Raw genomic sequence first — 16,359 nt, 5'->3', positions numbered from 1 at the left:
GGGATGAGCATGAGGGAGGCTGGGCAACGGGTTCAACCAAATCTGAGCCGCTATACTGTTGCAGGTATCATCCGGATATTTCGAAATGAGAACCGGCAAGCAACTGTAAGTGCTGTAGTCTTACTGGTACAGTAATATGGACTGTACCTTCATAATGAGAAGGATCTGTCACTAAAACCATTCAAATGTTTTTACAGAACTGCAAGAAAACCAGTATCTGGTGGAAGAGGTCGACTGTTCACCCCAGAGCAGGAGACCCACATTGTAAATATGGTCATTGCAAATAACTGCATCAGACTCAGAGAACTGCAGGACCACATAATGGCAGATAACACCATATTCCACAACATCGACAGAGTGAGTCTCTCTGCACTGTCTTGTCTACTGAAACGCAAAAGAATTAGGATGAAGAGGCTGTACAGATTCCCTTTCGAAAGAAACTCAGACCGTGTAAAACAACTGAGATATGAATATGTGCAGGTAAGCTATACTATCCTGTCATTGGTACTGGATCTGGAAATGTATGGTGCTACATCATATTGACTGATCCCTGTCTTTTCATACTGTGTTACATTGTTTTGTCTTGTCTCTTTCAGAGAGTCATGGAGCTAGAAGCAGATGCAGTGCATCATGAGCTAATATATGTGGACGAGGCAGGTTTCAACCCTGCAAAAACAGCAGAAATATCATGGACACCGTGCCATCATTAACGTCCCGGGACAACGTGGTGGCAACATAACAAAGTGTGCGGCTATTAGTAAAAATGTCCTTCACCATCATGCAATCCTAGGCCCATACAACACTGCACACATTATCACATGTCTGGACACCCTCCACAACAGACTGATCCCTAATGACCAGGGGCCAGAGCAGCCCAGCTACGTTATCATCTGAGACAATGTTAGTTTCCACCAGGCTGCTGTGGTTCACAGGTCACCCACTTTTCAACGCACTCAATCTCCCCCATGCTCTCTGTTCTTGAAACCTATTGAAGAATTCTTCTCTGCATGGCGTTGGAAGGTGGATGATCACCAGCCCCACGAACGCATACCCCTTCTACAGGCAATGGAGGAGGCTTGTGGAGACATCGATCAGGGGTCATGCCAGGCCTGATTACAGCACTCCAGGCGATACTTTCCACGCTGCCTAGCTCAAGACAACATCGATGAAGTCTTATGGCCAGACCCACAAAGAAGGCGAGATGTAGCCACATTTTTTTCCGTTCTTTTTTTTCTAGCCTAAATGTTTTTGTTTAATTCTACAGCACTTTTGTTGTTTGAGGCGTGTTAGAACATTTTGAGAAAAAAAAATATATAACTTTTTCCCCTTATTTGTATTGATAGTGTGTTACGTTCGGAATACACATCCGTACTTTACACATTTGGATACCTTTGTGTATGTGTGTTAACTACATGTATGACAAAACTGTATTGCAAACAGCTATGCCCTGCACACAGAAAAAGCAAAAGCCACACATTTTTTTGCATTTGCAAGAAATGTATAATGTTTTGCTGGTTTTAGTATGTAGAGTTTTGCAAAAATAGCCTATAGTTTCAAAGATTGTGCCTAAGTACTCAGAAAAAACTGTAAACAAGAATGTATTATTGGTTAATGTGTCTTGTGGCCATGCATAGAACAGAATAGAATAACATCAGCATATGTTTAGCTAGCTAAATGTCTTGGCTGATAAGAGAGCTCAGCAGATGTTACTTAGTGTAAGGATGTCTGGTGCTGCAACAACATACACCCCCTCAGGTATTCTCATTATTCTCTCACTTAGCAGATGGCAGGAAAACTTTCTACACTTACCCCTTCTACATCATACATATTCTGACTTCTATTTACATAGCCACTGACTCACAGGCAGCTGAGGCGAGTAAGAGAGAGAGAGAGTAAGAGAGAGAGAGAGTGAGTGTGTGTATGTGTGCGCGAAGTGTGCCAAGTGTGTGTGTGTGTGTGTGTGTGTGTGTGTGTGTGTGTGTGTGTGTGTGTGTGTGTGTGTGTGTGTGTGTGTGTGTGTGTGTGTGTGTGTGTGTGTGTGTGTGTGTGTGTGCGTGCACACAGCAAGAGATAGTACCAAGCTCAAGGATTCAACTGCAGCTTGCTGGCTTCACCTGGGACTGTGGGAGAAGAGAGTCTGACATGTCACTGTCAGTACAGCTCAAACTTGATATGCTAAACAGCTGTATTCCAATGGGCTCATTTGTATATTTTTGATTGTACTGTATATGTTATTCTTGTTATAAAAACAACCCCCTGACCTGATGATAGTCAAGAAAAGTATATGATACAGCACATTCAGCTTAGAACCCTGTTGGGTTCTAGGGAACATGTCGGATTTGATTGAAAAATGAAGTGGTTTGTTACTCTAGACAATTTTCGCCAACATGAGTATTCTATTCCAATCCATTCAATTCCTAAAAATCTCCCTTTTTAACCTGAGTGCAAATCTAGCTTTATGAATAGTACAGCATTGTTCACACTTTACTTCCACACTAGAGAGCTTTGGCTCTCCCCCTAGCACCCTCCCTTAGCTGTGTATGCCCACTACAACAGCAGGAGAAGTGGTACTAGAGGACTGAGGGCTGTGCTGTGGGTTTGCGTCCCAAATGCCCCCCTATTCCCCATAGGGCTCTGGTCAAAAGTAGTGTACTATATAGGGAATAGGGTGTCATTTGGGACAAAGCCCTGTGTTGTGCAGCCTGGGCCTTAAGGGCACTTTTCAGCCTGGCCAGACGCACGCGGGCCTTACTGCTTGGCTGCGCACCATGGGTCACCGGCTTACATTAGGAGCACCCAGCCAAACCCAGCCATGCGGGGCCCTCCAACATACAGACAGCACTGTAGACCTACCTACCTGAAATACTAACAAACAATGTGAGAGCAGTGTGTAGTCTCAGTGCACCAAAATTCAAGTGTAAATTTGCACAGGTACAAGCATGGTTATAGGCTATTCTAAATAAAATGTTACATTGTATCAAATTAAATATGAATAACATATGGTAATGTTGTTATTAAAATGTTGCCTCCAATGTATTTCAGTGTGATCATTCTACTTAGTAGGTGGATTCTTCTTCTCTGGTGTTAATCTTTAAATAAGTAGGCCTACCTTCTCTAATAATTTTCCTAAATGAAGGGGATTGTCAATTGTTTTGATTCATGTCGGCTACCTTGGCAACAGGCAGGGGAAATGAAATGGACTGGTGTGGAGAGAAAATTGAGACACGTCTGTGGTCAGAGGGGAAAAATACAGCAGACCTCTTGTGTCAACCACTATTATTTATTTGTAGTTCAGGTTCTATCCATCACATGGTTGCCACTCTGAACAGCCTAGTCTCAGAGACGTAACATAGCAAAAGTATATCCAGGACACTCGAATTAGCATGACATGATACATTTGGTATGGTTACATAAGACAGAAGATTACTTAAGTCAAAAACTAAAGGAGGTTGGTTGGTCGGGTGTATAACGAGAAAGTCTAGAAACCGAAAGGTTGTGTGTTCAAATCTCATCACGGAGAACTTTAGCATTTTAGAAACTTCGTAACTACTTACTACTTGTTTAGCTACTTTGCAACTACATAGCATGTTAGCTAACCCTTCCCCTAACCTTAAACTTTTCACACGTGTGTCCAAATATCTCTAACGGTCGCCCCAGCGTGAGTTGTTTTATGCACGTGAAGTAAGAATGCACTCACTGTCCAAAATTTGATTGTTAAGCAACCGGAAAGGTAACACGCGCTACCTACTAATTATCTATAGGCTATGTTTCAACTTGTCAATTTAAAATAATTTTCTAACAAGTTGTATTTTCTAACAACAGTTTGAATTGAGGTGTGTTCTGCCTCCTCATTAATTCACATGGAATTAGCCCATTTCAGTGTTGAGGACAATTTATGTTTGAGGCTTTACTGAGTCAGACAAACTTCCCTCTTCTAGAAGAGCCCTTTCCAATTTTTTCTGCACATCAAGTATGCAAATATTTGCGCAGTCTTGTACAAACTGGCACATTTTCTGGCTGACGCTCGCATTGTTGTTTTTTTTACAAATAAAAGCTTTGGACATGTGTGCGTTCCTATCAAAATAAGTGCCTTATTTTCTGTATATCGTGTTGTCGTTTGTACTGTAGCATACAGTATGTATGTATGTATGTATGTATGTATGAATGTATGTATGGAGCATAATGTATTTATAGTTTTATTCACGTTTTCAAGTACTGGTGACAAATAATGCATTCTGAATATTGCATAGATTGGAATGGACACCTATGATGTGTGTAAAATACTTTTGGGGTATTTTGTTGCACTGATTATATTGAGCTAATGCTAAGCTATTTGCCAGCTATGTGTAGAGCCATGTTTATTGACATGATACAATGCATTCTGGGTGTCACTTAAACATATGTCAGACCAAAGATGTTATAATGAGGTGAAGGAATGGTTCACTTATCTTTTGAGTAAACTTCCAGAAGTGAATGAAGGGAAGTGACGGATCATAGACGACACACCCCCTTCAACATGCATACTGCAAACTGACCAAACTCATCTTGTCTCCTCTTATTATCTTTGGTTGAAGCGAGAGAAAAAAACATGGCGGTGCGCACAAACTACCATTGTCAGATTACTTTAGTTTTTTTAGAAAGTGTTTATTTCGATCAATGTTGAGCTCACCCGTGATGTGATGAATTATAAATATGAATTGCTATTAGCTAATTCATATTTTGGTTTCTGTCAGACCAGAGTTCTCTAAATATGACCGCTTATGTTACGGCAATCTTTCTTCAGTTAGCGCTAGGACTAATGTAGCCTACATTTTCCGGTTTGGATGATTGTGTATGCTGAAGCTACGTCTGTGAATGTCTGAACATTCCCAGCTAGCACAGTGGATCTGGGGCGATTCCGGCTGAGAGTCAGGGCACTCGGCTGAGAGTCAGACTCGGCTGACGTCATGTGGCCCAAGTCTGGGCCGTCTTAGGCAGTATTACTTATGGCTAGGATGCGGGGATTGAGTTCGGGCTGATTCCGGTGTGAGTTATCTGGCCCAAATGTATTACTAGGGATTGGGGCTACTCTCTGGTAGATGATTACACAGGCCGCTTTATATAACATTTCATTTTTAATTTTTCCACATTTTGTCATTGTTTCTGTGATCAAAAAATACAATTAACATTTATATTAAATTCTTTAAGAGTCCTGTTTAAGTAGTATTTGAGTATTTTGATACTTCGTGCAAGGCAATTGATAAACATTAAAAACTTTGTGGATGGAGCCTCCCGAGTGGCGCAGCGGTCTAAGACACTGCATCGCGGTGCAAACTGCGTTGCTACAGATGCTAGTGCGATACCCGTGTCGGCAGCGACCGGGAGACCCATGAGGCGATGCACAATTGGCCCAGCGTCATCGAGTAAGGTCAGGGTTTGGCCGGCCGGGATGTCCTTGTTCAATCGCACTGTAGCGACTCCTGTGGCGGGCCAGGAGCATTCAGGTTGACACGGTCACCAGGTGTACGGTAATTCCATTTTTTGGGGAGGTGGATGGGTATAATTTGTATGCATAAAATGTATAATAGCAATATTTAAAATTTCTAAATCTGGTAATTTTGTATACATTTATTTACATTTGTATCGGGCTGCTTCTGGGGGGATTCTGGTAAGGTGCTGGCAAAGTCGGCTGAATTCCTGTAGACGGAAACGGCCGATGTACTTGGGCCGATTCTGGGCAGTCATTCATTATGACCCCGGGCCGAGTCCGACACCCGATTCCGGCCCCCTGGAAGAGGGCCGCTTCTGGGCCGATTCCTCATTGCTAGCTGGGTTGCATCCAAAAATAAACTGGTCACATTCAGGACATAACTTTGTAAGGACTGTGATTGTGCAAAATGTTTCTGTGAAAAAACAGTGTGGCTAGCTCAAATGCTCACTGTTGCGTCAATCGAAACTGGACGTTCTAAATAAGCATTTTAATCAAACCGGTTTGATCGTACGCTGCAGGGACCACTGTAGAATGATGTAAAAAGGTTAACCCTTTTAGCTAACCCTTTCCCTAACCTTAACCTTTTAACCTAACTCCTAACCTTAACCCTAACCTTAACCCTAACCCTTAACCATAACCCCTAGCCTAGCTAACATTAGCCGGCTAGCTAACGTTTTCCACCTAGCCACCTAGCTAATGTTAGACACAACAAATTGGAGATCGTAACATATCATACGTTTTGGACATTCACAACACTTTGTAGGAATTACAATGCGTAACAAATCATACGAATTGCATATCTTAGATTAATTTACATAATAACACGAAATGCTCTGAAACCAGGTTGCTCCCAGTGCTTGCATGTGGCAACATCTGTGGCAACATCTCCTGCATCCCTCCTTCACACAGCGCTATGATTGAAGTTTCACGAGAGGCACCTCAAGGTGGGGCTAAATGGTCTCTATTCCCAATAATTTCGCGTAGGCGGAGTCTCACTTTCATACTCCAGCTATGTGCTGCCTTTCAGTGACTACCGTGCCGTACTGTAGGCTACTCAGCAAAAGCAAGCGGATGGAATAAGTCGAAATAGCTTGCACTTCAGGTTTCCAAAACCCTCCTTCGATACCGCCCAGTCTCTCGGAGAAAAAGTGATTGTGTTTCGGGAAGACACAGGCTCTGACACATGAAAGGAAGACGCATACAGAATCCAATGTTGTAGTTGAAGACAGTTTATCTTTTCCACGCACAGTCTGATCTGCTAAAGGGAGTATTTCATATCAGATTTCACGTTAAGTTCTGACCAGCTGGGAGAGCAGAGAGAGGGAGAGAGCGGGCTTGTTTCTCTTCCCCTCCGACTCTGGGTCTTGGAACTCAGGAGCGCAGGAAAGCGAACCACGGCCTGTGTAGGCAAGATAAAACGTCCGTCGGAATTTGTTAAGGATTCTCTTTTGCGAGATTGACACAGAGGTGAGAGCAAATAGATCGTAAGAGATGGACGAGCAGCCGCGGTTGATGCACTCTCATGCGGGAGTAGGGATGGCAGGGCATCCCGGCCTGTCTCAACACATGGAAGGCACTGGAGGAACGGACGGCGATGGGAGAAAACAGGACATTGGAGACATTTTACAGCAAATAATGACCATCACAGATCAAAGTCTGGACGAAGCTCAAGCTAGGTAAGGTGCTTGGGACCTACCTGGTCAAAATGGACAGCGAATCGTTATGGCAAACTACTCTATGCATTGAATAACGATGGATAATAAGACATTTCAAGCCAGTCAGATTTCTAGTGAAAAATACTATATTGATGAATTGAAAATAATTAGGTTTTCGCGCCCAACAGCCTACAATAATGATAAGCGGGCAAGCGGGCATTTGGAAAAATGATGACATCCAAAGTGCACCAGTTACTAAATGTACACTTTGAAGTTCTATTATTATTATTCATATTTAGAAAACAGATCATTTTTCTCCTGACTTTCCATAAATTATACACAGTAAAATTGCAGCAGTTTAGGCTACAGGCTGCAACTATAGATTCAAAGTGTTTTCACACAACTGACAAATCAATAAAGACTCGCACATTTGACATCTCAAGTTTGTGCATGCGATTTGTCATCAAAATAACAAGCATCACATTGATTGACAACATCATCATTTTCATTAACTTTTGTGCAAACACAGCTCTCTCTGTCACCCCAGGCAAAATATAACTGATAAGGCATAGCCTTAATCTAATATAAATCGAGACTAAACTATTAGTTTATCATTTGTTATTTACATGGAAAATACAATGGGCTATTGATAGTAATTGCAGAAAATAATTTGCGTCCGGTTAGTAGATATTTTGTTGACTCAGACGCCAAAGAGAAGCGCTCAGACGGGCACGGTGCGCGTAGTTGATGTGTTTAGCCTACATCGCGAGGACGAGGAGCAGAGAGGAATCTGTTAAAATGCCATGAAACTCTTTGGACAACCTTTTCCGCTGTCGCCTGTTTCACTGCAATATACATGACTGTAATTTATACAAAGTCAACAACAAACAAGACATAATAATTGTTGATAAAACTTTACCTTTCTAAACAACAAAAATACATCTTCAAAGCTGTTGTATGAATTGTTGTTGGTATTGTTGCTCAATCAGTCCATAACTCAGCATGATTTTTTGCATAATATTTTTAGGCAGTAACAAGTAGCCATATATTCTAGTTTACTTTATTTACTTGCGTCCAGTAATAATAATAATAACATTATTAGTAATAGGCCTATACATATTAACTTGTCATTTTTAAATAGATCATATGCTATTTTACTTTTGAAATGAAGCATGCATATAAAAAACACATCAGGCTATCAAAAAAAGGTTGATGTGATGTGCAATTGTATCACACAATTGCCAGTCTCCATTATTTGCGGCCCAGGCTTCAATTAACCCGTTATAGCATACATATGTTTTTAAGATATAACACTTTTGTGATTTACGATCATTTTTTAATTTCATTTGTTTTGTTTTAGGAAACACGCCTTGAATTGCCACAGGATGAAGCCTGCTCTCTTCAACGTCTTGTGTGAAATCAAAGAAAAGACAGGTAGGCCCAATGCGTTTAATAAAGTTATCTACTGGTAAGGTATTGATTGCACATCAAATATAGACCTGGCCTGCACAATTTTAAGGGGAAACTATTTATACTATAGGCTACAGAAGCCCACGTAAAGGGGATATATTGTATGCGCTCTGATGCACGCATAGGACTCATAAATGTCTTCACCGAAAGCGCGTTTTACAATTCACAGCCATTCCTATCCACAAACTTGTTGCAGGACATGCATGATTGTTTTTCGATGTGCTTTGATCTACATATAAGGTATACAAATGGTTTATTATACTTGTGTTTTTGCCTTGTGTTGTCGTGTAATCCATGTTGTGCTGTTACACACTATGTAGGCCTACAGTCAGTGCTACTACATTGGAAATCCTTATCAATTATTGTGTCAAACATCTGAGCGCTAAATTACCATCTGCATCATCATTTTCCCCCCTTGTGTGTTAGCTGTCAAGTCTCTCTGCTGAGTGTGTCTCATTTAATTCACTTGTGTCTGTTTTTTCATTTGTCTGTGCTGTTGTGAGAGACCTTGTCGCCAGAATAATTTCACCAAGAGCAGATGCAGTGACATTAGGCTTAGGGAGAGGCATAACATACGTCCTCTTTCGAGAATACAAACCCCTTTTCCCTTGACATTTATGAACTTGGCACAGATAGAATTCAGCGTTGTTTAGGGTGTATATAAAGTACTGTGCCTATTGAACTTGTTTCACATTTTGTTGCGTTACAAAGTGGGATTGAAATATATTTAATTGTACATTTTTGTCATTGATCTGCACAAAATACTCCATAATGTCTAAGTGAAAATAAAATTCTACAAATGTTCACACATTTATAAACATGTAATGACAAAAATATAGTTGTTGCATAAGTATTCACCCCCTTTGTTTAGGCAAGCTGAAATTAGTTCAACAGTCAAATGTGGCTTAACAAATTACATAATAAGGTAGATGGACTCACTCTGTGTGAAATAATAAGGGTTGACATCAGTGGCAGTCAGTGCCGTTTTAGATAAGGGAGGCCAATTTTTTCACGAGCATAGTCTTATTTCTATTACATCATATTGGATCACTGTCATTCATATTCCATTCACCCAGCTCAATGTAACACCGATAGGTTTAGGTTACTATATGATACTCGAATTTGCCCTATACCCATCATGTGGTTGCTACAACATAGCCTACAAATGAAAGTTTATAACGTAGGTGCACAGGTCCCGAACCAAATTGGATGAATCAAGGTGACAGACAATGGGGCCTTCTGAGTGGCGCAGCGGTCTAAGGCAATGCATCGCAGTGCTTGAGGCGTCACTACAGACCCGGGTTTGATCCCGGGCTGGGACGCAGCCGGCTGTGACCGGGAGACCCATGAGGCGGTGCACAATCTGCCCAACGTCGTCCAGGTTAGGGGAGGGTTTGGCCAGAAGAGATGGCCTTGTCCAATCACGCTCTAGCAACACCTGTGGCGGGCCATGCGCATGCACACTGACACGGTCGCCAGTTGTACGGTGTTTCCTCTGACACATTTGTGCGGCTGGCTTCCGAGTTAAGCGAGCAGTGTGTCAAGAAGCAGTGCAGCTAGGCAGGGTTGTGTTTCGGAGGACGCATGGCTCTCGACCTTCGCTTCTCCCGAGTCTGTATGGGAGTTGCAGCGATGGGACAAGACTGTAACTACCAATTGGGGTGTAAAAGGGGTAAAACTGCACTAACTATTTGTGATGTAAATTGAGTATATAGTATGCTTATTGGTCATAGTATGGATATAGTTTGTATGCCACAAATTCCGGGATGTCGTACTACATTCTCCAAAATACGAAGTATACCAACAGTGGACACTATTTCAGTACTTTTAGGGCCCATAATGCAATTCTTCAGAAAATGGGCGTGGCTTCACATCGTTTTCAAATTTGAAGAAAATGGCAGAAAATATGCAGCCGAAGAACAAGAGCATATACAAATTAATTGCTTTAACTAATTATGACAAATGTTAAGAAAATGTTGAGCAATATAATAAAGTAATGACTTTTCAAATAAGTTACCTTTCACGTTATTGTCACGTCCATCGTTGGAATGAGACCAAGGTGCAGCGTGGTAGGCGTACATTTTCTTTTATTTAACAATGACACCAGGAAAAACAACAAAATACGAAAACGAACATAAATCTACATGCAGTGCAGAAAGCAACTACACACAAACAAGATCCCTCAATCACAGGTGGGAAAAAGGGCTGCCTAAGTATGATCCCCAATCAGAGACAACGATCAACAGCTGCCTCTGATTGGGAACCATACTAGGCCAACAAAGAAATAGAAACATAGATATGCCCACCCAAGTCACACTCTGACCTAACAAAATAGTGAATAAAAAAGGCTCTCTAAGGTCAGGGCGTGACAGAACCCCCCCCCCCCCAAAGGTGTGGACTCCGGCCGCAAACCTGAACCTATAGGGGAGGGTCTGGGTGGGCATCTCCTCTCTGTGGAGGCTCCGGTGTGGGACGAAGACCCCGCTCCGCTTGAGGCTCACCCCACTTCCGTGGAACTGGACCGTGGATCGTCGCCGGAGGAACTGGACCGTAGATCGTCGCCGGAGGCTCTGGACTGGGAACCCCCGCTGGCTCTGAACTGCCGACTGTCGCTGGAGGTTCTGGACTGCCGACCGTCGCTGGAGGCTCTGGACTGCCGACCGTCGCAGGAGGCTCTGGACTGCCGACCGTTGCTGTAGGCTCTGGACTGCCGACCATCACTGTAGACTCTGTGCCATGGATCGACACTGCAGGCTTCGGGCCATGGATCATCACTGGAAGCTTCGTGCCATGGATCATCACTGGAGGCTTCGGGTCATGGATCATCACTGGAGGCTTCGGGCCATGGATCATCACTGGAGGCTTAGTGCGTGGAGCCGGCACAGGGCGTACCAGGCTGAGGAGACGCACTGGAAACTGGGTGCGTGGAGCAGGCACAGGGCGTACCAGGCTGGAGAGACGCACTGGAGGCCAGGTGCGTGGAGCAGGCACAGGATGTACCGGGCTGGGGAGACGCACTGGAGACCGGATGCGCGGAGCTGGCACAGGATATACTGGGCCGTGGAGGCGCACTGGAGGTCTGGAGCGTAGAGCTGGCACAACCCGTCCTGGCTGGATGCTCACTTTAGCCCGGCAAGTGCCGGTGCTCTGGCACAGGACGCATTGGGCTGTGAAGGCGCACTGGCGACACAGTGCGTAGAGCCGGCGCAGGATATCCTGGACCAAGGAGGCGTACTGGAGGTCTGGAGCGTAGAGCTGGCACAACCCGTCCTGGCTGGGTGCTCACTTTAGCATGGAAAATGCGGGGCGCTGGCACCAGAACGTACCGGGCTGTGGATGCACACTGGAGACACATTGCGTGTCTCCGCATGGTATCTGAACCGTGACCAACTCCTCATCGTAATTACAGGGAGTTGGTTCTTGTTCCCACCTTTGCTCCGCTCGCCACCCCGTGTGCCCCCCCCCAAAAAAAATTGGAGGCTGCCTCTCGGGTTTCCGTCGTCTCCTTGATTCCTGGTCTCGTCGCCGTTCCTCTCTCGCTGCCTCCGCCTGCTTCCATGGCAGGGTCTTGTCCCCTGCCATTACCTCCTCCCAGGTCCAGGATGTCCTCCACTCCTGGGCATGCTGCTTGGTCACTTGGTGGTGGGATCTTCTGTCATGTCCGTTGTTGGAATGAGACCAAGGTGCAGCGTGGTAGGCGTACATTTTCTTTTATTTAACAATGACACCGGGAAAAACAACAAAATACGCAAACGAACATAAAGCTACATGCAGTGCAGAAAGCACACAAACAAGATCCCAAAATCACAGGTGGGAAAAAGGGCTGCCTAAGTATGATCCCCAATCAGAGACAACGATAAACAGCTGCCTCTGATTGGGAACCATACTAGGCCAACAAAGAAATAGAAACATAGATATGCCCACCCAAGTCACACCCTGACCTAACAAAATAGAGAATAAAAAGGCTCTCTAAGGTCAGGGCGTGACAGTTATGTTGGCTGACAATTTGTTTGCTACTCTATCCTTACGAACCACATAACAAATCATTACAGCAGTATGTACCAAAATGTTAGCTAGCTACCTAACGTTAGTTGGTTACTAATACATCAACTTACCAACATATTAACTATATGCTATCTAACTAACTACCCAATGTTTATTGACTGGTCTGAGTGTACCAGAGCACAGAATAACTTATGATGAATTTACGAGCGCTCAACACCCGTTGAACATGCCCGGTGTCAGTAAATGTCGGGAAAAAAGTGTAATTAAATTGTTGCCAGCAGCACAGTTACAGTCAACAACACTCTGGATCAGTGGTGTAAAGCACTTAAGAAAATTACTTTAAAGTACTACTTATTTAGTTTTTTTGTGGTATCTGTACTCTACTTTACTATTAATATTTTTGGCAACTTTTACTTTTACTCCACTACATTCCTAAAGAAAATAATGGACTTTTTACTCCATACATTTTCCCTGACACCCAAAAGTACTAGTTACATTTTGACAGGAAAATGGTGCAATTCACACACTTATCAAGAGAACATCCCTGGTCATCCTTACTGCCTCTGATCTGGCAGACTCACTAAACACAAATGCTTCGTTTGTAAATTATGTCTGAGGTTTGGAGTGTGCCCCTGGCTATCCGTCAATTTAAAAAAAAAAAAATAGAAAATTGTGCATCTGGTTTGCTTTATATAAGGAATTGGAAATGATTTATACTTTTACTTTTGATACTTAAGTACATTTTAGCAATTCCATTTACTTTTGATACTTAAGTATATTTACAACCAAATACTTTTAGACTTTTACTCAAGTAGGATTTTACTGGATGACTTTCACTTTTACTTGAGTCATTTTCTATTAAGATATATTTACTTTTACTCAAGTATGACAATTTAGTACTTTTTATACCACTGCTCTGGATAACATGAAAACTGCCTAACCAGCTCAGCTAGGGCGAGTAAAATGGTCAGAGTGAGGTCATTTGTGTCTGGAAGTAGCTAGAAAGCTAGCCAACGTTAGCTTGGGTGCTTGACTGCCATTGTAAGGCCAGAATGCTCGAATCAACCCTACTCCTCGGCCCGAGCATCTAGTGTGCGCTCCGAGAGCGCACTGCTAGTGTGTTTTAATCAGTTATTTGGTGACGTGAATATATTTTGTATAGTTTTATCTAAAAAGGCTAACTTTTTAAATGTTTCACTATTTATATTATTTATAAAATTCACTGAGTAGGATGGTCCCCCACTTCCTCCTCTGAGGAGCCACCCCTGGTTGATCTGATTTTTGAATGACTACCCCTTCCTCTGTTCCCAATACATATAGCATCTATAAGGTCCCTCAGTCAAGTATTGAAATTCAAACACAGTCAACTATAAAGACCAGGGAGCTTTTCGAAAGCCTCAAAGAAGGGCTGTGATTGGTAGATCTGAACTGAGCTGCAGGACAGGAAGGAAACTGCTTAGGGATGTCACCATGAGGCCATTGGTGATTTTAAAACAGCTACAGAGTTCAATGGCTGTGATGGAAGAAAAATGACATTGTATTGTTTCCACAATAATGACCTAAATAACAGAGTGAAAATAATAATACAAATATACAGAATATTCCAAAACATGCATATACTGTATGTATGCAACAAGGCACTAAAGTAATAATACACAAAAAAACATGGCAAAATACTGCACTTTTTGGCCTAAATGCAAAGGCTTATCTTTGGGGAAAACCCAACACAACACATCACTGAGTAACTGCCTCCTTATGTTGAAGCATGGTGGTGGCTGCATCATGTTATGGGTATGCTTGACATCGGCAAAGACTGGGGAGTTTTTCGGGATGAAAAGAAACAGGATGGAGCTAAGCGCAGGCATAATCCTGGAGGAAACCCTGCTTCAGTCTGCTCTACACCAGACACTGGGAGAGGATTTGACCTTTCGCAGGACAATAACCTACAACACAAAGCCAGATCTACACTGGAGTTGCTTACCAAGAAGACAGTGAATGTTTCTGAGTGGCCAAGTTAAAGTTTGACTTAAATCTGCTTGAAAATATACGGCAAGACTTGAAAATTGCTGTCTAGCCATGATCCCCAACATCTTGACAGAGCTTGAAGAATTCTGAAAAGAATAATGGGCAAATATTGCACATTCCAGGTGTGCAAGGCTCGTATGAGACTTTCCCCAGAAGATTCACAGCTGTAATCGCTGCCAGAGGTGTTTCTAGCATATACTGACTCAGGGGGTTGAATACTTATCTAATAAATGTATATTGGGGTTTTATTTTTCATTAATCATACCAAAAAAAAAAAAAACATTTGACATTACATTTTGTGTAAATTGTTGACAACAAATGACAATCAAATCTATTTGAATCCCACTTTGTAACACAATACAATGTTAAGGAATCCAAGGGGGCTGTAGACTTTCTATAGGCACTGTGTCTTGTCCATTATTTTCCCTTTCTAAGACATGGCGTGGAATAGGGACTCATTTAAATTAGCACTTAGATTTATTGAGATTCTATCGCTGTGTGCGTTTAATATGGAAGCAAGTCCACTGTGTTTCATTGTCATTAATGCATTAAATAAAATTGGATAGATGCATTTTAGTCATTTAGCAGATGCTCTTATCCAGAGCAACTTACAGTAGCGAATGCATACATTTTCTTTTTTGTACTGGCCCCCCGTGGGAATTGAACCCACAACCTTGGGGTTGCACACACCATGCTGGCGTTGCAAACACCCTGCTCTACCAACTGAGCCACAGGGAAGACACAGGTAGATAGGTAGATAGATAGAGGCCACCACCTTCCACCTCCACCCTCCCACCAACCCAGTCCTCCTACCCCATGTAGCTCACTCTCAATCTGGCCAGTGTCTCAGGAGAGCAGGGGGCCTTTTGAGGCCTGCTGGCTCTCTCTCCTTTCTCTGTTCTCTCGGTAGGGTTTTGGAGGGGGAGTGAGTGGCACAGTTATGCATAGTGTTTTACTCCCTGGCGTTTCTCAGAGTTCATCCAAAGTTCGTCTCTGCATGGAGCACAAAGTAACTTGGATCTGGTCCTGGCTGGGAGTGCTATGCACCCTATGCTTATTTTCTCTCAGTCTCGCTCTAAGCCGGCTACGACCCCAACAACCCAATAGCCCAGGTTTCTGTTTCTCCTGAAGGAGAATACTCTGACTCGGACTCCCTCCTCTTCTCAGAGGAGGTTTAGTTACACATACCCACTGTGGGTGGAGAACATTAGGGTTCCTTACATCAAGTGAATATAGATATGTGGTTGTACAAGATAGATGGTTTTGTACATCTCTACTCTTTCATATACTGTGTGAGACATTGTTTCATCTGCTCCCTAGTGTTGCTGTATAAGGTGTTAGAATTAAAATTGTCACCAGTAGATTTGAAAATATTTTTGGAAAATGTCTGCTGCTGAAACCTGGAGTATATCTCTGTCGAGTAAACCTCGATTGGGTCCTCTTGGCTGGGTGACAAAGTATTAAAAACATGATGATGATTCTCCATGTAAAAAGAGCCTACCTGTTTTTTAAACATTATTACGACTCTACCTGCCGCAGTACAGACTACAGACTAGCCCTAGCGAGGCTGAGTTGAGCCGGTTTGTCGGTGAGCACGGTTACGGTTAGGTCTTAAAGTAAATAAAGCTCAGCGCAGAACCTACTGACTGCACAGACCTCTGCTGCTGCAGCTCTGGAATCTGTCTTGTTTTTAACCATTAAATATGTATGAATGCACCAGATGCACCAGATGTA

The 16,359-nt window shown here is 42.9% G+C and overlaps 1 protein-coding gene across 4 annotated transcripts in view; it reads left to right on the top strand.

Annotated features, from left to right (window-relative positions):
- Window positions 1–6,505: 6,505 nt before the first annotated feature.
- Window positions 6,506–16,359, top strand: part of LOC115192319 (pre-B-cell leukemia transcription factor 1) — a 94,035-nt gene continuing 84,181 nt past the window's right edge. For all 4 annotated transcript variants that reach the window (XM_029750685.1, XM_029750682.1, XM_029750683.1 and 1 more), the window contains exons 1-2: window positions 6,506–7,146; window positions 8,486–8,559. In XM_029750685.1, the coding sequence (XP_029606545.1) occupies window positions 6,962–7,146; window positions 8,486–8,559 (259 nt within the window). In that variant the 5' untranslated portion in view covers window positions 6,506–6,961. The remainder of the gene's footprint in view (window positions 7,147–8,485; window positions 8,560–16,359) is intronic.

This window comes from Salmo trutta, chromosome 4, assembly GCF_901001165.1.
Source record: "Salmo trutta chromosome 4, fSalTru1.1, whole genome shotgun sequence".
NCBI classification, from domain to species: Eukaryota; Metazoa; Chordata; class Actinopteri; order Salmoniformes; family Salmonidae; genus Salmo; species Salmo trutta.
Note: the sequence above shows the minus strand (reverse complement) of the source record. Positions and strands in the feature narration are given on the sequence as shown.